Source organism: Periophthalmus magnuspinnatus, chromosome 15 (genome assembly GCF_009829125.3).
Source record: "Periophthalmus magnuspinnatus isolate fPerMag1 chromosome 15, fPerMag1.2.pri, whole genome shotgun sequence".
In the NCBI taxonomy this organism is placed as follows: Eukaryota; Metazoa; Chordata; class Actinopteri; order Gobiiformes; family Gobiidae; genus Periophthalmus; species Periophthalmus magnuspinnatus.
In genome coordinates, this window is record NC_047140.1 from 26,551,664 (window position 1) to 26,570,728 (window position 19,065).

Sequence of the window (19,065 nt, forward strand, 5' to 3'; positions counted from 1 at the left end):
AAAAAAAAGGCCAATTTGAACAATCTCTAAGGCATTTTCTTTGCAAATAAAGGCTAGAATACACCCACTCTCTCAGGATAATAGCCTACTATTGTGTAATACAGCTGGGTGGCATATGCTCAAGCTTGTGGGAAATCACTGACTAAACAACCCCAGCCTCTATGAAAATTACCTGGAGCAGAACAATCTGCTGTATTTGTCTAACTTTGCACGTGTAACCAAAACATTTGGTTTAGTCAAAGCTAACAACAAAGTGAATTGAACTTGCATCACAGGTTGCATTGTGGCTTTATTGAGTTAAACATGAGTCAAAATATGCCTGTATAAATTAGTCAAATTTTGATACAAAATGTCTTAATAGCAGAGTTAATAAACATGGTATAAAATGAGGCTATAGAAAAAGGAGTACTAAGACCATAGATACAAAAACAACAGTAGGTTATAAGCACATTGGTGTTGCCTAACATACAGTACTATCCTGTGGCCTCACACTTTCCTGTCGTCTACATTCATTGTGTTTATGCTGTTCACAATGCAAATCTATCATTAATAGTGTTAAATCCATCCTTTACTTTAAATTATACAAATCCACATGGTATATCTCATATACTTGTACTCATACTCGGTCGCTGTGGAGAGCCTTGTGTTCAAGCTGGTGAAGAATCATGGATTTAAGTGCACTGTATCTGCAGAAATGAAAATCAAATTAATTACTTAACCAAGTAATCACTGTGACACCATTTACAAAACAAATTGAAACAACACTGAAGTCAAGAGAAAGAACCTATAAAAAGAACCTATAAATATATCAGTTCAAACCACGTAATGTGTCCATCCACTGATTTATAAAGTGATTATTCATAATTACTGTAAAATTTGTAATACACTTTTATGGAAAGTATTAAAATTGAGTTTTACTGATAAAGTTTTGCTTATACCCCTTATTATAACAGTATTTTTGTGTTTGAAATTGAAAGTAAAATATATTTGGATTTCTATAGTTTAGTGGTTCTACTTCTCTGCTATTGCTAAACCACAACATAACATGTTTTCACAGAAACACTTAGGGTTATATAATCAGTTTCAGGGGCCAGCTCCACGGTCATATGAGTTTACGATTAAACTGTGACAAACACAGACTGAACAATGCCTTACATTAACACTCATTCCACATTTACAGGCTTGTTTTGGTTATGACTACAAATAATGTGATTGATATGATTCAAAATGTAATCAAAGAGTCCTTTGTTGAAATCAGACTGTTTCCTGTGGCTAACAGTGATGGGAACTACTAACTTACTTTTTGGTTAGTTTGTTGATTTCCCGCTCCTCTTCCTCTTTTAGCTTTTCCACAAAACTGTCTAAAACAGGAATCTCAAATTTGATGTATTGAGCAACCTGAAAAAGAAAATCATAACACCTCGGTTATCTTAAGGTCTGTCAAGGAATTCTGGGGCCTGGGGCAAGAAGCCTCACATGGGCCCCCCTCAAATATAAATGAATAGTATGAAGGTCAAATTCTGGGCCTCTAAAACCCTGTGACCCGGGACAACAGACCCCTTTAACCCCTATCCTCCCCAACTTTCCTGAAGATGTTTTGCCATTCATCCAAGTGGCTTCACTCTAACACTTCTGTCCAGTTGACAAAATTTAATTTTTGCTATGGATCATGCCTGGATGACTGAGAAGTTACACAGACAGTAACAGTGATGCACAAGGGAAGCAAATGCCTTCCTGTGCTTGTTTAATATAACCCAATAAGCTTCTATCTCAAAACAAGCACAGGCTCTAATGAACAGTTTGTATCTTTATAAAAGAGTCCAATAATAGACACGGCGCTGTGGTGCTTTGCTGCCCCCTAAAAATGACCAACCATGGGAATGACTAGTCGTTTACTTGTTGTGTAATAAAAGGTTATTTTTATTGTCTATGTCACCACAGATAAGACCAGACAAATGTTGGGAGCTTATCTCAGATCACTGCAGAGTAAAAACATGTGAACTGCTGGATGGGTATATTATGTCACCAGAGCAGCTTCAAAATGGAGTTTAGTTTATAGATGTACAGTTCTATTTTGATTATTTATTGATTTTGTATATCTACATAAGCCGAAAATATTCTTAATATTATGTTTCTCACACAAACAAAACATTAGTTTCTCAGGTCAAGCTATTGTTACATCAGCTCAACACAGGATATATCCCAGCATTCTGCTAAAATTAGCCTCCCAAAGTAATTTATGCTTGGTCCATTGTGCCTTTGTGTGGTCAGAGAAGTCCAGCACATTAAGCAGGTCACAGATTGTGGACATGATGTGAAAGCAGTGAGTGAAGGCAGGATGCCAAGACTCACATCATAAGTGACTTCCTCTCCCAGGTCGGCCTCCATGATAAAGATCTTGGAGATTTTTTCACAAGGCCCATAAAGCACACGAGCCACTAATGGGTACTCTCCATCTTTAAAACGTGTCTTTTCTGTGGAATATGACAAAACAAGCATAGAAAACAATCACACCATAACTATAAACTACTGAGGACAGAAAAATACACCTTACCTCCAGACTCATGCACCATGTAAAGAACGAATTCCTCACATTTATTCTCAACCTACAAAACAAATTAGATATATGTATATATGAATGTATTGTAATTTACTCAGTGTAGTTCATTTGCAATATATCAAGGGAGAAATTAAAGGTGCACTATGTAACCTTTCTGATGGAGAGACCTGCTTGTCATCTGCTGATGCTTTTCCTGGTATATTCCATTTTCATTAAACTTCTCATCTGCAGGTATTCAATTATTGGTGTGTTTTTTTTTTGCTGAGAACTACCATGTACAACTCTGGCTGGCAGTGTCATCGGCCTATTCCCACTAGAGATAGAAAATGAAAACTATATTTTGGGGCCTTCTCCAAGGAGATAAGTTACCAACCGAATCTGTGCAAATTACTGGATAATGGGCCGGGGGCAAAACGCCACAATTGCTGATTATTTGTCTAAAATAAACGCTTGTTAATATTAATTTTCATCATGTGTTGTTTTAGCAGTCCTTAAGCTCTTTCATGTTTTAGTTTTGTGTGTGACTGAATCTGTCCCCTTTCCCCATGAAATTCTGGCTGTGTGAGCCCTCTCTGTGGATTGGAGGACTGTTTTCCTGCCTGGCCAATCCTGTGTCTCACCTGCAGCCGCCTCCCCTATTTAAGGAGATTCTACACAACTGCTCGGGGCTGCTGGTCAGTATGTCATTTTGTCTCTGTCTCATAGTTTGTTTTTGTTTTAGTTTCTTTCTGTGTTTAACTTTGTTATTTTGTCACTTGGTTCTGTTTGTAGATTTATGTGACTCCTGTTTATTTTGGGACACTCGTGATTTGGCATTGTATTCTGTCATTGTGTCCTCATTTTGTCACCTGTTTTTAATAGGCCTGTATGACTAGTTTTTTGAGAGTCTAAACTATTTTATCTGTTAAACCTGATATTTCTGGTTTCTTAGTTTAGGTTCTTTTGTTTATACATATGCGTAAATATTTTAGACCACTTTTGTTACTTTGCCAACCTTGGGCCGAGATACGCAGTCCGCTGTGACAGTAAAAGTGCTTGAAACTGGGCAAAAAGCGCTCAGATCACGTATATTTGTATGAATGGGTGCTGCAGTCTGACGAGACAATTTGGATCAATTTCCTCCTGCTTCTATCTGTACAGGTGAGCCTTTTTCTACTTCGCCACCAGCTTGTACAGTCCTCACAGTGTATTTAGCAGTTGGTGAAGTGTGTGCGTATATTTACAGGGCCCTTGAAGCGTGTTATCTTAGAAATAAGTCCGGCGATCGGCGGATGGACTGACTCTCACATGACTCATGGCGTGTGAGGTGAATGATGCGGTGTATATGAACAAGGCCGACCCAAAAGTAAAAAGAACCAAATCTAGTGCACACTGGGGTTGTTCTACAGAGCATACTAACTTTTGAAAATAACCTAAAAGTAAAACTATATTATTGTATGTAAAGAACAGTCACATAGAGACAGTCAAATGGCTCACCCTGAACTTGTGAAGCAGAAGGTTTAGCACTTGAATTGTGGTCATGGAGCTGTTCACTCTGACATTTGTGACTGACCCAAATGCCGGAGTAAACACAGATGTCTAAAGGAAAACAAAAACAAAACAAGTTACTGGTAATTCTGTCATTAACATCATGTGACTCCAGCTCTTGAGCAGTTTAAACCAGTTTGAACAGGAAAACTAAAAGAGAGGAAATCCCGACCCCGTAATGTACATGTTCAACTCTTTCTGAGAAATCATTGGGCTGGCCTAAGTAACCATCTTAATAAAACAAGCCCACAGCTGCCTTTTTACTTTTACTACAGGCACATCCACACAGGAAGCCACAACCCTCTGCACCTGGAGATGTGTCAAAACCAGGATACACTAATGGGGAACACACAATCATCGTGCTGTGATTGTTGCACCTTGTGGTTGTAAAAATGTCCGTTGATGGAGAATCGGTGTGTGCGCAGTCGCTGCAGGTTTTCTGAGGTTTGTGTCTTTATCCTCCTCTGAACTCTCATGAACGAGGCGTCACTCCGAGTCCTGAGCAACTGTGGGGAGTCCTCCTCCTCCCCAGACACTTCACTACCTTAAACAGACAACAGCACTTTGAACATTGCATCAGCACAAAATAACTACTAGTCTAAGGTCAAATGATTGTGAAAGAGTAATTTAAAAATAGATTTGAATTTTTTTTATATTATTTTATTTTTTAAGTTTTATTTGTATTTTTTGGTAGTTTAGTTGGTAGAGAAACTAGATGTATGTTATTTTCAATATTGTTATATTTATTTTTATTAAGAAATAAACCCTCTTTCTGAAATATATGTCTCCTAAAATATTTTCCCCTTGGCTGGGTAATCCCTCAGTCGTTCAGGTATGATCCTTTTTTTTTTTTATGATCCTGAAGACGTTTAGCCACTCAAGCTTGGACGAGCGGCGAAATGGTTTCACTCAAAAACCTTTGTCAGGTTGACAGAATTACATTTTTTTTTGCTGTTTCCCCATGGGGTTAAATATAAGTACTTCTGACTAAGAAAGCATTCTGTTCACATTTTACATTTTAAATATACACCCAGTAATAACATTTCAGAATAGACAGATTTATGGAGGTGAAGTGTAAAAAAAGTGCTAACATTAATAGATATGTCACGTGACACTGTCTAGATGCTGAAAAGTGTGTTTTGATGTTGAAATAATGCATTAGAAACCTGCTGCTGACACATGGCCATGGATAAATTGATTACCCATCATCACTGGAGCCATGACCAGATTTAAGTGTGTGAAACACGTGAGACACTACTTTTTCCAGTGGAACTGTTGACAGAAGCACTTCTAGACTTTAATCTGGTTTAGTCTAATCTGAGATGATGCAGGTGCCCACACGTGTCGTACGCTCACCTGAGGATCCACTGGCTCTGGGTCTGTCCAGGGGATTATTGTTGGCTTCTCCTGGCAGCTTCTTGGCTACACTCAATCTGCAGAGATAAAATATAGTGGTGCAGTGGGTGCAGAGCAGCTGGTGTTTTGACCATGAGCTTTACTTTTGAATAATTTCCAACAAAGTCTTCTTCTTCTTCTTTTACAGAATATTGCCGGGTTTCAGAAGACATCACAACATTCTATAGGCCAATAATATTTAATACAGATGAGTGGCAGCGAAAATAAATATTGTTACAATGCTGTTTTTGTTGTAATATAGAGTCACTGTTAAAAATGATCAGATTTAACATTTGGGCATTTACCTTTTGGATATTTCATTGTAAAGGACAAATAATCAACAGGGAAACTCGCCTCTTGTCCCATCTGGGAGTATGACATCATCACATTATAGAATCTGAAATACTTTGTGTAGAGCAGTGCTTCCCATGTTTTTGTCTTATGTTTTTAGTTTTGTATCTCCTGAGACTATTTGTAGTGTACCCATAGACTACTATTTGTGGTGTACTCCACGTCGAGCGGAGCCAGCTGAGGTGGCTTGGGCATCTGATCAGGATGCCTCCTGGACACCGGCAGGAGACCCAGGACATGCTGGAGGGACTATGTCTCTCGGCTGGCCTGGGAACGCCATGGACAAATGGACTGTGAGGTCACCCATGGTATTCGGCTCCAGTCAAATGAAGCTCATCGAGGCTAGCAGTTATAGGGGCGAATTTGGATCAGAATTCCATATTTGAATTGCCATATTTCCATATTCCGACCGAGTATCATAGCAACTAAAAAGCCAATCCGGAGTGAGGCTGTTGAAGGTAACACCTCTTCCCGCCTGCACCACTGGACAATTGATGTTGATATCTAGTCTTACAGGATCACGTAGAGCGGATCAATAAGAATATTTTAAGATCAAAATGACGAGCCTGAACGCAGCATTTATGGCGACAGTTTTCTAATGTAAAGTGAAATGGAGCCAGATTTGATGGGCTCTATCGAATACGGCTCCAATGGTCACTTCCTATTTGGAACGCAGCAGTTAGCAGGTTAACTCTGTCCATTTATATTTACAGCATATGTGTGTACCTCCTACTTCAAGGCTTAAAGAAGGTGTTGTACCACATTTAAACTTTTAGGCACCCCTGGGATATGACATTAGATAATGATCTAATGAAAAATGTGACCTGGGTTCAGTTTTTAGTTAGGTTGTTTTTTTATTCGTTGTTTTTTAGTGACTTGTTTTATGTTTTTCTCTGCCCTACCTGTGAAACTGAAACCTTTCGTTGTCATCGTGCATCTGAAGCCTGATTGGTCGACGCAGGCCCCAATAAATGTTCAGAAGCCCCTCAAGGATGAGCTCTCCATCTTCCTACACACAAACACACACACACATAGACAATAATGTAACAATGGGTATCAAAAGAACAGCTCTGGGAGGATATCCTACTGGCCGACTGCCATTGGGGCTCAATATCAGGTGTACGTGCAAGAACAGGCGCTCATAACTAAGGAGCAAACGTCTCATCCCAGTGAAATTCCACCTCCTACTCTGCATTTTTTCCAAATGGAGAACAAGACCAAAGTCACGTCTGGGTCAAAAATGATGGTCACGTACACAGACTTCACCAAAAGGAAACTATGTCTGGAGCTATTTTTATCATTTGATTTGAATATGTCCTCAAAATATAACCAACTTAGACAGCTGATTTACAAGAAACAGGTAATACAGACCATACTAGGACATAACATATACGAGCATTTAGCTTTCCTTTTACTCAATATATTCTTCAGTTTCAGAAAGCACTGCTGCTGTCTTGTTTAACCCAAATTTCACTGATGGAAAAGTATATAAATCAATTTCACAACCAGACAGTAAACTCAAGACTCGTTATCTAATAGTCAGAAGACCCTCTTATCAGCTGATCTAGTAAAAAGTCAGTTAGTCTGCTGGTCCTCGGGCCATTTTAACCAAACTAAAATTCCATGAAAACGAAATGAGTTCTAGTGCATATCTGGACACGACCCCTAACCATCAATACATTTTTAATTCTATGACCCTAAATGTATCCCAACTCTCTATCCTTTTGGCACAAATATCCCTTTCTGCATTCATTGGTCAATGCAACCAATTTTCTTTATCCAGGCTTGAATATGCCACAAAGGGAGCAATGCTGTGACTTTGTGTTACTATTATGAGTATGATGTATCAAAGAAAATTATCTTTTTTTTAACAAACAGCATAGATATTACTACATATTTAAGTTAACATTTACTAGTGTCTTTGTGTTGTTTGTAGCCATTTTTCTTACCGTACACAGTAGAACACAATGAAGTACAGAGGGGGATTAGGGGAGGGGGGTCATAGTCATTGTGTTTGCAGTGTAAACATTGGAACCAGCTGCACCACTGAACCTTGGTACCCTGCCACTCCTGCTTCCTGAACACTCCCTCCGCCTCTCCCTCCCTCTCTGTCGCTAATATACACACACATCTACACACACAGTAAGAGAGAGAGAAAGAGAGAGGGAGAGAGCTAATTTTAGAAGCATGGACTAATCTCTCACGGCGCTGTGTCTCTATAAAGCCTGGATACGCATTCTGGTCCAGTCAGAAGCATCACAGACTTGACAACAACATCACTGCTTGAAAACGCCAAAGCTAATGAAACAACTGCAAAGGTAAAAGTCTTCTTCCATATTAAGAACCTCATTTACTCTATATGGAGATTTATTGCATAGTGTTTAATTACATTTACAAATTATTTTTCAGCCACTAATTTTATTTTTTTATGTAAAATTTGAGACACATTTTGTACATGTGATGTTATCTAGCGTGACAAATTGTTCCTCTAGCTATTATGCTGTTATTAATGCATATTTGTCCATTCTTCTAAATGTTTTATAGTGAAACAAATACATAGTGCTTAAATTGTGATTTTTTTTCATTTACAATCTTTCATTTACTGAACTGTGTCTAATTGCGAGGCACTAAAATGTTGCTCATTCATTATGGCTGTGTGAATCTAAACATGATTTTATTTGTGTACAGAATGAAGCACAGACGACTGCTGCTGTCCCTGCCTCATCTCCCCACTATCACAGAGACACTGGAGGATGCCTCTCCCCAGAGTCTGTACCAGCCTGCTCACAGTTTACCCTCTTTGGATGATTATATGGCCAGTATGAGGGCCCTAGCTTGTTCTTCAGAGGCCCCCAGCTGTGGACCGGTGCGTCTCCAAAGAGGACAGAGGGGGCGGCCCTGCTCTAAAGCCCAAATGAAGCTACCTGCGACAGGCTCTTTACCTCGGGGTTCTCCTCGAGCACTAAGGACTTCTAAAGGCTTAGCCCAGAGTCCAGAGGAGCTATCTGTGAAGCTGAGCAGAGAGAGGGACTGCAGAGGCAAGGACCCAGTGGACTGGTTATTTGGACAAAGGACTTGAAGGAGCTGCTTTGTTCGATGAAACTTCAGGGACATGAAACTTCGGGGTCTTTGACACCTCCGTGTCAGAGACTGTACGATGTGCTGGATCATAACTATCACAACTATTTATTATTTATACAATGTTTACATTCTTAAATTTTTGTTTTTTAATTAAAAAAAGAAAAATGAAAACTTCTACTGTGTGTCTTATTTACAGTCTCTAAGTTAAAATATATATCAACATCACTTATTTTGTAAAACTGGTGATTTCATTTTTCAGTAGTCCTATACAGTTCTTAGATATAGTAATAATGGCAAAGCTGCAGTAAATAGTTTTCTGTTGAGATCTGGTTAGTTTAAAGTTTTGGTCACTCCCAAATTCCAGGGCTTCTTTGTCACGTGAGACAAAAGCCTGTATCTCTCATATGTCTCTGAAACACATAACTAATTTCAACCCTTTGAGGCGTAAAGACACAGCAGCTCAATACAATCAGATGAATCTTGATTTAAATAATCTGTAACTAATCTATAATTGATACAGCACAGGCTCTAAAATGTATCATGTGCTGGGAGAAAAGGTTTATCAACACAGAGCAGTAAGAACTACAGGAAAAATATATAAAGTTCACCAAGAAGTGACGTGGCCTATATTAACAAAAGCAAGATAAAGATAATGTTACATCCCTACTTGGGTGTACTCTGATACACAAAAAAAAAATCAAAAAAAAAAAAATCATTCAGCTGTTCAATACAAGTGAAATACTGCCCTTTTGTGGTAGAATTTGGAACTACAAATGGAAACAAAAACAACATTCCCTTGAAGCACCACTAGAAGTCCCCACTGGTACAAATTATGAAAAACCTATAACCACCAACCTTAGCTCACTTTATTTCTTCCGTTCCCAGTTTTGTTCCAGATTTATAATAATTGTGACCTAAGATTACATATTTGCTTATTTAAAAACAAACAAACAAACAAACAAAAAAACCCATTATGCCTTATTATACATTAGTAAACCTGTGACTGTGGGTAAAGCAGTAAAAGTACAAGTTACAATTTGCTCCCTGGTGTTTATTTTGGCTTGAAGTGAAACCGCCTCACATAAACTAAACCTATCACCTGACGGCACCTGCATGACACAAGCCATGATGTAATGGAGTGAACTACTATTTTATTTTACCTCATTTTGACTGATAGAGTTAGACTGAACCTAATATTAATAATAATAATCTGTCTGTCCCTGAATGATTGGGCTACGTAATGGTGGTTTCTCATTCACAAAGCTATTTAAGTCACATTACAATTTCTCATGGCATGGTGTGGGATTGTGGCCAAAATGTTGAGTCACTGGTGAGTAACCCCTTTGTCCTCAAACACAGGCCCAGTGAAAATATCAACTTGATCCGTTAATTGATGCAACTTGTCAAGTGACCTAGATTGGCCATTCTTATCCAATATTCCCATGGTGTAGAGATGTCAAGATTGATCAGATACTTGTGATTAAGTTCAACATATTGTAATTTTAAAAAAAAACCTAAAAAAAACCTAAATACAACAAAGAACTAACTAAATATTTTTGAAGCAGTAGAAAGTCATTATAATTCAATCTCTACACAAAAAGTCACATTTACAGAAAGTTTGATTTCACAAACTGGTTAAATCGTGATTATGATTAGACAGTGAATTAAAGCAATACTGAGTTACTTTCTGGAGCTAAAAAGTTAACACCATGTGTTGGAAAATCTGAGACAGGTTTGTTTTATGCCCTACTGTGTGATATTATAGCCAAAGGGACAACATTCCCATAGAAACAAGCAAGAGCCCCTCCTCCAGACCAAATAAGAGAGTCAGTTTTGTCGAGCTCTCGTTCACAGCAAGGACACAAGCTGTTCTATGTTTTTCAGTGCAGTCCATATTGGGGCTAGAAAGTTTCACAGTGGGGCTTTGAGGATTACACTGCTGGTTATGTTGACATAGCACTAAAATAAAGTGACTTGCATATTTTTTACCTCTGAAAGAAAGTTTACCAGTACCCACCAATAATTGTGCACATCTGAATCTGATCAGCTTCGGGTGCCGGTAAAGGGGATTGCTGTTGGTATTTCGAGTGAATATCCTTCACGGAGGTATGCACAGCAGTATTTACTGGACTAATGCCTGTTTTTGGGGATTTGAGTAATAGGAGTAGTCCAGTAAACCCACAGGCCTACACCACAGACAACTTGACCACTTCTGTTTTGTGTTTGTAGGTAAAAACCTCAAATGTGACAAATGAATGCAGTATTTCCTGTGTCTTGACCCAAATTATTTTAATCATTTCTGGCTGTCTGGAGATTAAGTGATGACACAAGACCTTAATACCACAAAGGAGCGCCTCATGACCTATTACTAACCTCCAAAGATGACTACAAGGTGTTGTAATTACAATGACAAACTATATTCTCTACTTTTATATGTTCCAACTCTTTCTTTATCATTATCAATAACCAGTCCCGGTATCTGCTGGAGTTATTAGCATATACACAGGACTTTACATGTATGTTGTATGAAGCATGTTTTGCCAATGGGGAATTTCCCATGTTGACCAGAGTGAGTACAGTTGGGGGACTCAAAACATCATGACCAGCTTTTCCTTCACACAATTACAGCAGTATCCAATGAGAATCACAGAGGGAAACTCCAAACCATAAAAACCCATAGTATAAGAATGTAACAAATCACCACATTGCTGCAAACACCTTCACAGCCTCACCACAACAGTAAAACATTCTATTGTGCTTTGCGAGGCACTTGGCATAACGTTTACATGCTGCCATCGAAAAATTATACTACTTTCTTTTTATCTCAATGCCAACCTTCATTTGTTGATCTTGCAAAAATACTGCTAAGAAACTGCAGTTTTGAGTCTCGTGCCATGTTTGGTCGCAGTTTAGTTGTATGCATGTGAATCAGGTTTATGCTTAACTGATTCCAGGGCTTGTGTGACCTATTTTACAAATCTGTTTTGACTGTAATGCTACACTTTCTCATACAAGGATGAGAAACTGTCTGCCATAGAATATTTTTATGCTTTGTTTACGTTCTTACCTCACGCGTCCTCAGCTGGAAGTTTTTGCCTTCATGGTAACAGTTATACGTCCGAAGAAGAGACAAAATGTCCGCCCTAAGACAAAGTTGATAGATTAATTGTTCCATAAAATTGATGGAGGATGCTGTGAAAAATGTAAGACTTACCTTGGAATGAGTTTCTCTTCACTGAGCTTCACACATGCCTGATGCTCGCCCATTTTGACTGAAACCCTGCTGTGCAAATAAACAAAAAAATAGAATTATGTTTTTATTAAAACAAAGCAATATGAAAAAAATGTTCATGTTTTTCTAACAGATGATGAGATGATTAGTACAAAAATACATAAAAAATAGTACACGCTTAGGCATAGAACCAACTTGCAATGTAAAGACAGAGCTGGATGCCAACCAATATATCTTTAGTTCCTGGATAAATGCTCAGTACAGACCTTAGAATGTATATAGAATTTCTTATATGTTTCTTATGGGCAGCACGGTGGCTCACACTTCACAGCAAAACGTTGGTCCTTTCTGTGCTGAGTGTGCATGTTTTTTCTGTGTCTAGGTGGGTTTCCTCTGGGAACTCTGGTTTCCCCCATCAACCAAAAATACACAATAGATACAATCCTTCAGCAAAGGTAGTCCGGACCAAGCCTAGCAACAAGGTCACGAAGATGGGCCCACAGCTCCTGACAGGTTGACCCAGCGACATTGAAGGATGGGTCAAATGCAAAGCACAAATTTTCCCATTGGCCCTTAACCTAACCAGCACATCCAGCTGCAGTACATCCAGAACGCTGTTGCTCAGGTCCCGACTAGAACCAGAAAGTACAAGCAAATAAGTCCTGTACTCAGGTCTCTGCACTACCTCCTGTGGCTAAGAAAATAGGCTTTTCTGCTTGTGTACAAGTCTCTCCATGGCATAGCACCAAAGTACATCTCCGACATGTTAGTGCCACATGAACCATCTCACACTCTGAGGACCTCACCGGCCTCCTGCTGGTGCCCAGGACTAAACATGAGGAATCAGTGTTTCAGTTTTATGCCACTTTTATTTTGCACTCTTCTCTTTTAAAGTTAATTTTATGATTATTTATGTTTTGATTTGTTTGTATTGTGATTTTCTAATTCTGTAAAGCACTTTTAATTACTTTGTGTACCATTTGTGCTATTCAAATAAACTTGCTTTGCCTATTTATTAACTTGTTTCAGTGAAGTTATGGTTAAAATAAAATAATCCATGTTAAAACATAGTTGCTAATTGTATTTTTATTGTGTTCATAATCTTAGACAATCTTAAACATGTAAGGAAAACTCAGTGCATTGTTTCTTCAGCAGGACACAGAATTAGGGGAAATCACATGGTGCTGTTGACTCTGTTCCAGGACACAGGTAAAAGCAATGTGGCACAGGCTAAATGCACTAAAATGCTACAGTATAATCCTTGTATCCAAAGACACTACACACATCCACCCACACTATCCATGAATATAATTATCAGTTAAACAATAGGAGAGTGTCAAGGTTTTTTCTGCAAAATTCTAAAAATATTTACAGGAAGCACATTTGGCAGCGCATTATGTTTTAAGTGTCCTTGTTGCTGTTATATATTCTAGGCATAATTTGTAAAGTAACAATGCCCTTGAGTGTGCATCCTTCCTAATCCTCTGACTTAATTTTTCGAGTGAAAGTGGCGTGGGGACTTTTTCTGGAATGCCCAGTAGTTGCTTTGTGTGGGGGAGGAGCTTCAGTATAAAAGAGACGCACATGTGTCTTAGGGGCACATTAGCGCCTGTCCCATATCAGAATGGAGCTGTACTCAAGATCCCTGTGTCAATTTGGCTTCCTGATTGTCCTGTGCACACTACTCTCAGGTAATAACAACCTTACGATTACTATTTTTGATTAGTGATTCAGTCTAGGCTTGTGGTTTACTGTAGTCTGCAGTCCTATAGCAACGTCTTGACTTATCCTCTAATCTTGTTACTATGTCTGTGCAGTGAGACAATCTGGCAGCACGTTTGTCCCGGGACGATGTTTATGTCCAAAAACCCAGCTAAGTGTCAGAGGTCCCCTTAAAGAGCTCTCAGTCTTCCACAGGAGTCCCAGCTGTGACAAGATAACAGTCATGTAAGTATCAAAGACTGCGCTCACATTCATTCTGCATTTCAATACTTGAGTTTAATAATCAATGTAATGTTTTTAGTGTGACAATGAAGAGGGACAATGCAGCAGTGTGTCTGAGTCCAGAAGGTCAGATGGCCAAACAGCTCATTCGATGCTGGAATAAGTAGGTTTGGCATTACTAACCACTAACCAGGCCATAAAGTGTCGTACAATATAATGTGCCGTGCAGATTTCCAGTAAATCACAACTGAAGCCGCATGTGGTTAAACCGGTTTCAGTGATAACAAAGCGGCAGCAACAGCTTAAACAAATATTTAGAAACACAAGTTTGAACATTATACAGGCTCACTTCAAAAAGCTGGAATGATTTTTATTTTATTTATTTATTTTTTTATGAAAGCTTAAAAAAGAATTTTACATAGTGGCACCACAACTTTTTTTTCAAACAAACTGAATCATTGATCTCACTACAGATATTTCATTAAGTTACAGCCTTTTAACTACATTTTGAACATTTTATTTCCCCCAGGGCCCATAAGCTTGGCCGTAACGTGAAAGTATGCCTCAGGAGGAACAGAAGGCGAACAAAAGGTCACCAGAGGCAACGACAAAGACACCGGGGTCAGAACCACAGTGGGTCGGCCTCCACATCCGAGTGAACGTCCATGGGGTCAACTACTGCAGAATGAGATTTGAGCTCCAGCCACTTCAAGGACTGGTGGAGCTGTATAAAGAACGTTTTTCATGTTTCATTTCAGCCTTTATGTTGTTGTCTGTAGCATTTGAAGACAACAGTGGCTTTGTATGAGACTGATTTCACTTTAGGCCCTGGAGGCTTATAACTTGTACATAGATCATACAGGAATGACCTTATATAGACTGCTGACACTATTTTGTATTTATTTTACATAACTTTTGTATATTTGTAATAAAAAAATGAGCAAAGCTACCCTGTGATTTATGTCTTTTTAAAGGTGCACTGTGTAAATGTTTTTGTTTAGTGTCTGCTCCTTGCTTGTCTCCATGGAGATGTGACTGCTTTGTCTCGAATGTCCCACATTTTGGCATAAAAACACGTACATCTTAGAGTTAACCTCCTGAGACCCGAGCTCTTGCATGACACGCTTTATTAATTTCTCTTTGTTATTTGAGCTGATTGGGACCTGATGAGTGTAAATACAAAGAATTATCTTTTTATATTATGTAGTTATGTAGTAGTAAAAACTATGTAAATCAAATGTCCTCATATGAGGACATTTTACTCATTTTGATAAAACATTTGAATAATGATTTGCAAAAACTATTTATTATGACCCTGAACACAGCAACATTTGTCCTGAATGTAAAAACAAAATGAGAAACAATTGTGCCTCTTGGAACAATGTGTCTCATGTGAAGAGCTGCTGACATGAGTAGGAAGAAAAAAGATTAAAAAAAAAAAAAAAAATATATATATATATATATATATTCTAAACATTCTAAACTGTTAAAAATGAATATATATATATAATAAATTTGCTTTGTTGTTGTTCTTGTATGCTGTTATTCTTCTTCTAAAAATTTGCATTGTGGCCTAGACAACCCAAAATGTGTTGTTCACATCAACAGGCGACGACATCAGAACACATTACAGGTCAGATCTGTGGAGAGGCAAGACTGTTCACAAACAAAAAAACACATATTTTAATTTTTTAGCAATACCTAATTGAGAAATGTAACATAGTGCTCCTTATATGGGATTGGTAAAAGCTATAGTTTCTATTTCTGGTTATGGGGTCACTTGGCAGACCTTTGTAATGACATTAGGAAGTGACTCAACCATAGACACAGAGCAAACATGTCATACTTGAAACATACACAGTGGTTAAGTGTATGCGCCACTGTCCTCTTTTGGATAAACATTCTTACCGCGGCAACAGGCCAACACTTGTAATCACCAGGGATCAGTGTTTATGGCTTATAAGTGGGTGTTTTTGAATGTTGTCAATCTTAAACCAACTGTGACAGAGGTATGAAACAAGACATGTAACTGAAGGAAATCGACACAAACGTAAAAAACTTTCAGTCTGTTTGCTGCGCCTTTATCAATCTTCTCAGGAAAAATGAAAAACTAACATGCACCAACCCGTTTGTTATTGAACCTTCCATTTTAGGATAAGGAGTTTGAGTGAGTGAGATTATTACTCCAGTTAACTCATCTGGAAAGTGAAAGTAAAGTGGTCAAGTCACAGTACTGCCATTGTGTCTTGTAGGAAAAGGGACTTTCCTTATTACCTCCTTTACAAACCATTCAAGTCAGATGACCAGGACAGTGAAGATTGAGCAATAGACAGGTAATTATGAGGTCTGTCATCAAGATATATGTTAGATAACCCAAGTGTTTAGCCTGTTGAATGAAGCCATATACTGCAATCGGCTCACTACTAAGAAAAAGTAACAGCCATTGTCTGAGTTACATGAATCCAACTGCAGTTAATCTGTTTTTTGTGTTATACTGTTAAACTTATTTTATTAATACATACATACAACACCTTGCAGTTCAACTGGTCTTACTCCTTATGTTTTTCCTCATAATGTTTCAAAGCACATGATTGATGTGACTGTACAGTTTCTATTTGCTTTAAACTTGACTGTGACTCAGGGGTTATGTCTCTTATTTAAAAGTAAATTATTAACCCTAGAGCCATCAGTAAATCCCAAAATCTGGCATGTTCAGTAGTACTTAAACACTTAATTTTTATTATTCTTTCATAACAATAGTCAGAGCTTGTGGTTCATATCCTTCAATGATTTACAATGTGTGCACTGTGAAGTAAGTACAAAGTGACAAAAGAGCCTTGGTGAAAATGTGATTGATCAGATCAGACAGAATATAAAAAAGATTTTTATAAGCCACAATGCTACCATCTGTTGGCCATTTTGAGTAATGCAACTTTATAAAACAGATCAACTAAACATCATAATTGGTGAGGAGGAGGAAAAGGATGAGGAGAAGGAGGTAGAGGAGGAGGAATAGGAGGAAAAGGACGACGAGGAGGAGGAAGAGGAGGAGTATAGGCAATGCTTAGATAGACTTACTTATGTGATGTAAACACACAATGCAACATCTAGCCTCATAAATGTATAAACCTCTGACTCAACACTTAATAACTGTTATAAACTCCACAAGTTACACTTAAAACTATGCATTTCTCATTTAAATGCTTGATTCTTATTTTTGAAGAAACTGTCTGCATACTATGTCTGGGAAATGAGCCTGACGCACACTCAGCTGAACTAAAAAAGAACTGCTGCATGTAGCCTGGTCATTCTGTGTTTGGTAATGCTGATTCGGCTTTTCTTCACCATTTGTATTAATTACTTCAGAGCAATTCAATTTTCTCCATTTACCCTTGTGCTTGCCTGCCCCCTCAGACCCACTGCTGATAAAATAGGTGCATAATGGAGCGGTCAGTCTGGCACTCATACATATTTATACACCATAATGGTAACATAAATATTCCATAACTTAAAGGTTTCCAGTCTGTTCTGTCACCATTACGATGAATTATTCAACAAACGCACGCCAAATCGAGCCATTATTACGCATGGTACAGACGCGCGTGCACAAAACATTGTGTCTGTAATAATGCTACGTTTTGGACCGCTTTGTACCCAAACTAGGCTCGTTCCCAAGATGGACAAAGAATCTCCAGTGCGCTTTCGTTAATTGGTTTGATCATGGCGGGATTCCAGTTCAATTATCTTCCACCTCAAATTGCAGCTGAGCCCAACCAGTATCCAGTTCCCACGCGTAAAATCCAACGGGGTATAGACACAGACAGACATCCAAAACTAAATCACCTAACCATATTCTTTTGCACGTGTTTTATTGGCACGTTTTATGTTTAAGTTTTGGCTTCTGTTGTTATAGTTTTTTGCGAAATAAGTAATACGACCTTTCTCTTGCAACATTAAAATAAAAATGTGCAAACTCTTACCATAGCAGACAGTTTTTTTTCCCTCAGTCTCCTCTCTCCGTGTGTCCCCCAGCGTCGTGCGCGGAGCCCCACTTATCAGTAGCGGTCTTCATGCCGCTTTTGCTGCACGGTATTCACAGCTGAACAGATAAAAATGACAGCGTGATGATCCAACAGAAGTCCGCGCTGTTACGCATCCACCAATCAGCTTCGAGCGAAGGCGGGGCGCACACCTCTGTCTGCTTCAGTCTGCTTAAGTGTTTTGATTTTTTCTGTTTTCAATCATCTTAAAGGAGCATTTCTGTCACCGTGTCACCCTCTTACCTTCTTGGAGACTGGATTTATTTGCCTAGAATGCTCTACAGAGTGGCATTATGGCATTACTCTACATTTTTATTGCTTAAAAATCCCAAAACATGCATTGAAAAACATGTATTCTTACTGTGAGTTATCTCCTCTCCACAGATCTGACCTTTATCTTGGCTTGGTCTGGCATCACCTTCTTATATCCAAGTAATTAATAAGTATGTGGGCTACAATGCCGTACTGTGCAACATTAGATAAAGCAATAACATCTCCATTGAAGACAGAATGTTACTTAGGGCTGCAGACTGTAGAAATGCTATAGGAAGTTTTAGGCCTGTATTTATTCTAAGATATATTTTCCACTTCTTAACAATCAAGTCATTGTGTGAGCTGGTGGATATTTCTGCCATCCTGTTTTTGCACCTGAGTTTGCCCTTTCGGAAACCATTGTTGGGTGGATTCACATACTCTCGGAAGCCTTTTTTCCTGCCTCCCTTTTGCTCTAATGGGTAAGATTTATGGGTTTAAAATGTCCAGAGGAAGTCAGTCGCTCCAATAGCTGAATCACTTCCCTTCTTCTGTAAACTATGCCATTTAAAACTGTGATCTTTAAAGAAGTGGTCAGAAAATCATATCCCTTATTTACACTCATAGCAGCTCATTGGGCAAGTTCACTTTAAACGGGACCTGGCCAAATTGCCTAATTTGTA

General features: G+C 38.5%; 3 protein-coding genes across 4 annotated transcripts; 2 read left to right on the top strand and 1 right to left on the bottom strand.

Moving 5' to 3' along the window:
* Window positions 1-274: 274 nt before the first annotated feature.
* Window positions 275-18,179, bottom strand: rassf4a (Ras association domain family member 4a). 2 transcript variants are annotated; one of them, XM_033979985.2, is made up of 11 exons: window positions 18,071-18,179; window positions 12,129-12,197; window positions 11,982-12,057; window positions 6,736-6,842; window positions 5,444-5,520; window positions 4,465-4,631; window positions 4,037-4,138; window positions 2,555-2,606; window positions 2,353-2,474; window positions 1,301-1,398; window positions 275-686 (listed from the first exon to the last, which is right to left on the bottom strand). In XM_033979985.2, the coding sequence occupies exons 2-11, from the start codon at window positions 12,179-12,181 to the stop codon at window positions 617-619; spliced, it is 924 nt and encodes a 307-aa protein (XP_033835876.1). In that variant the 5' UTR covers window positions 12,182-12,197; window positions 18,071-18,179; the 3' UTR covers window positions 275-616. The 2 variants fall into 2 exon arrangements, with proteins under 2 accessions (XP_033835876.1, XP_055083148.1); XM_055227173.1 differs by having other exon boundaries at window positions 281-686; window positions 12,129-12,194.
* Window positions 7,998-9,007, top strand: LOC117382753 (protein DEPP-like). The gene is made up of 2 exons (XM_033979988.2): window positions 7,998-8,151; window positions 8,522-9,007. Exons 1-2 carry the CDS (start codon window positions 8,135-8,137, stop codon window positions 8,910-8,912), a joined length of 408 nt encoding a protein of 135 aa, XP_033835879.1. The 5' UTR covers window positions 7,998-8,134; the 3' UTR covers window positions 8,913-9,007.
* LOC117382752 (C-X-C motif chemokine 11-like) lies at window positions 13,736-15,054 on the top strand. Its single transcript, XM_033979986.2, has 4 exons — window positions 13,736-13,837; window positions 13,964-14,093; window positions 14,170-14,253; window positions 14,620-15,054. The coding sequence occupies exons 1-4, from the start codon at window positions 13,771-13,773 to the stop codon at window positions 14,747-14,749; spliced, it is 411 nt and encodes a 136-aa protein (XP_033835877.1). The 5' UTR covers window positions 13,736-13,770; the 3' UTR covers window positions 14,750-15,054.
* Window positions 18,180-19,065: the final 886 nt, after the last annotated feature.

What these genes read in the sequence shown, in the direction of transcription:
- rassf4a (XM_033979985.2), bottom strand. Translation starts at nt 12,181, where the DNA reads ATGGGCGAGCATCAGGCATGTGTGAAGCTCAGTGAAGAGAAACTCATT. An exon ending in GAAGAGAAACTCATTCCAAG is followed by an intron (nt 12,058 to 12,128) that starts GTAAGTCTTACA and finishes ACTTTGTCTTAG; the next exon opens with GGCGGACATTTTGTCTCTTC. An exon ending in GACATTTTTACAACCACAAG is followed by an intron (nt 4,139 to 4,464) that starts GTGCAACAATCA and finishes GTTTTCCTTTAG; the next exon opens with ACATCTGTGTTTACTCCGGC.
- LOC117382752 (XM_033979986.2), top strand. Translation starts at nt 13,771, where the DNA reads ATGGAGCTGTACTCAAGATCCCTGTGTCAATTTGGCTTCCTGATTGTC. An exon ending in CCTGTGCACACTACTCTCAG is followed by an intron (nt 13,838 to 13,963) that starts GTAATAACAACC and finishes ATGTCTGTGCAG; the next exon opens with TGAGACAATCTGGCAGCACG. An exon ending in TGTGACAAGATAACAGTCAT is followed by an intron (nt 14,094 to 14,169) that starts GTAAGTATCAAA and finishes TAATGTTTTTAG; the next exon opens with TGTGACAATGAAGAGGGACA.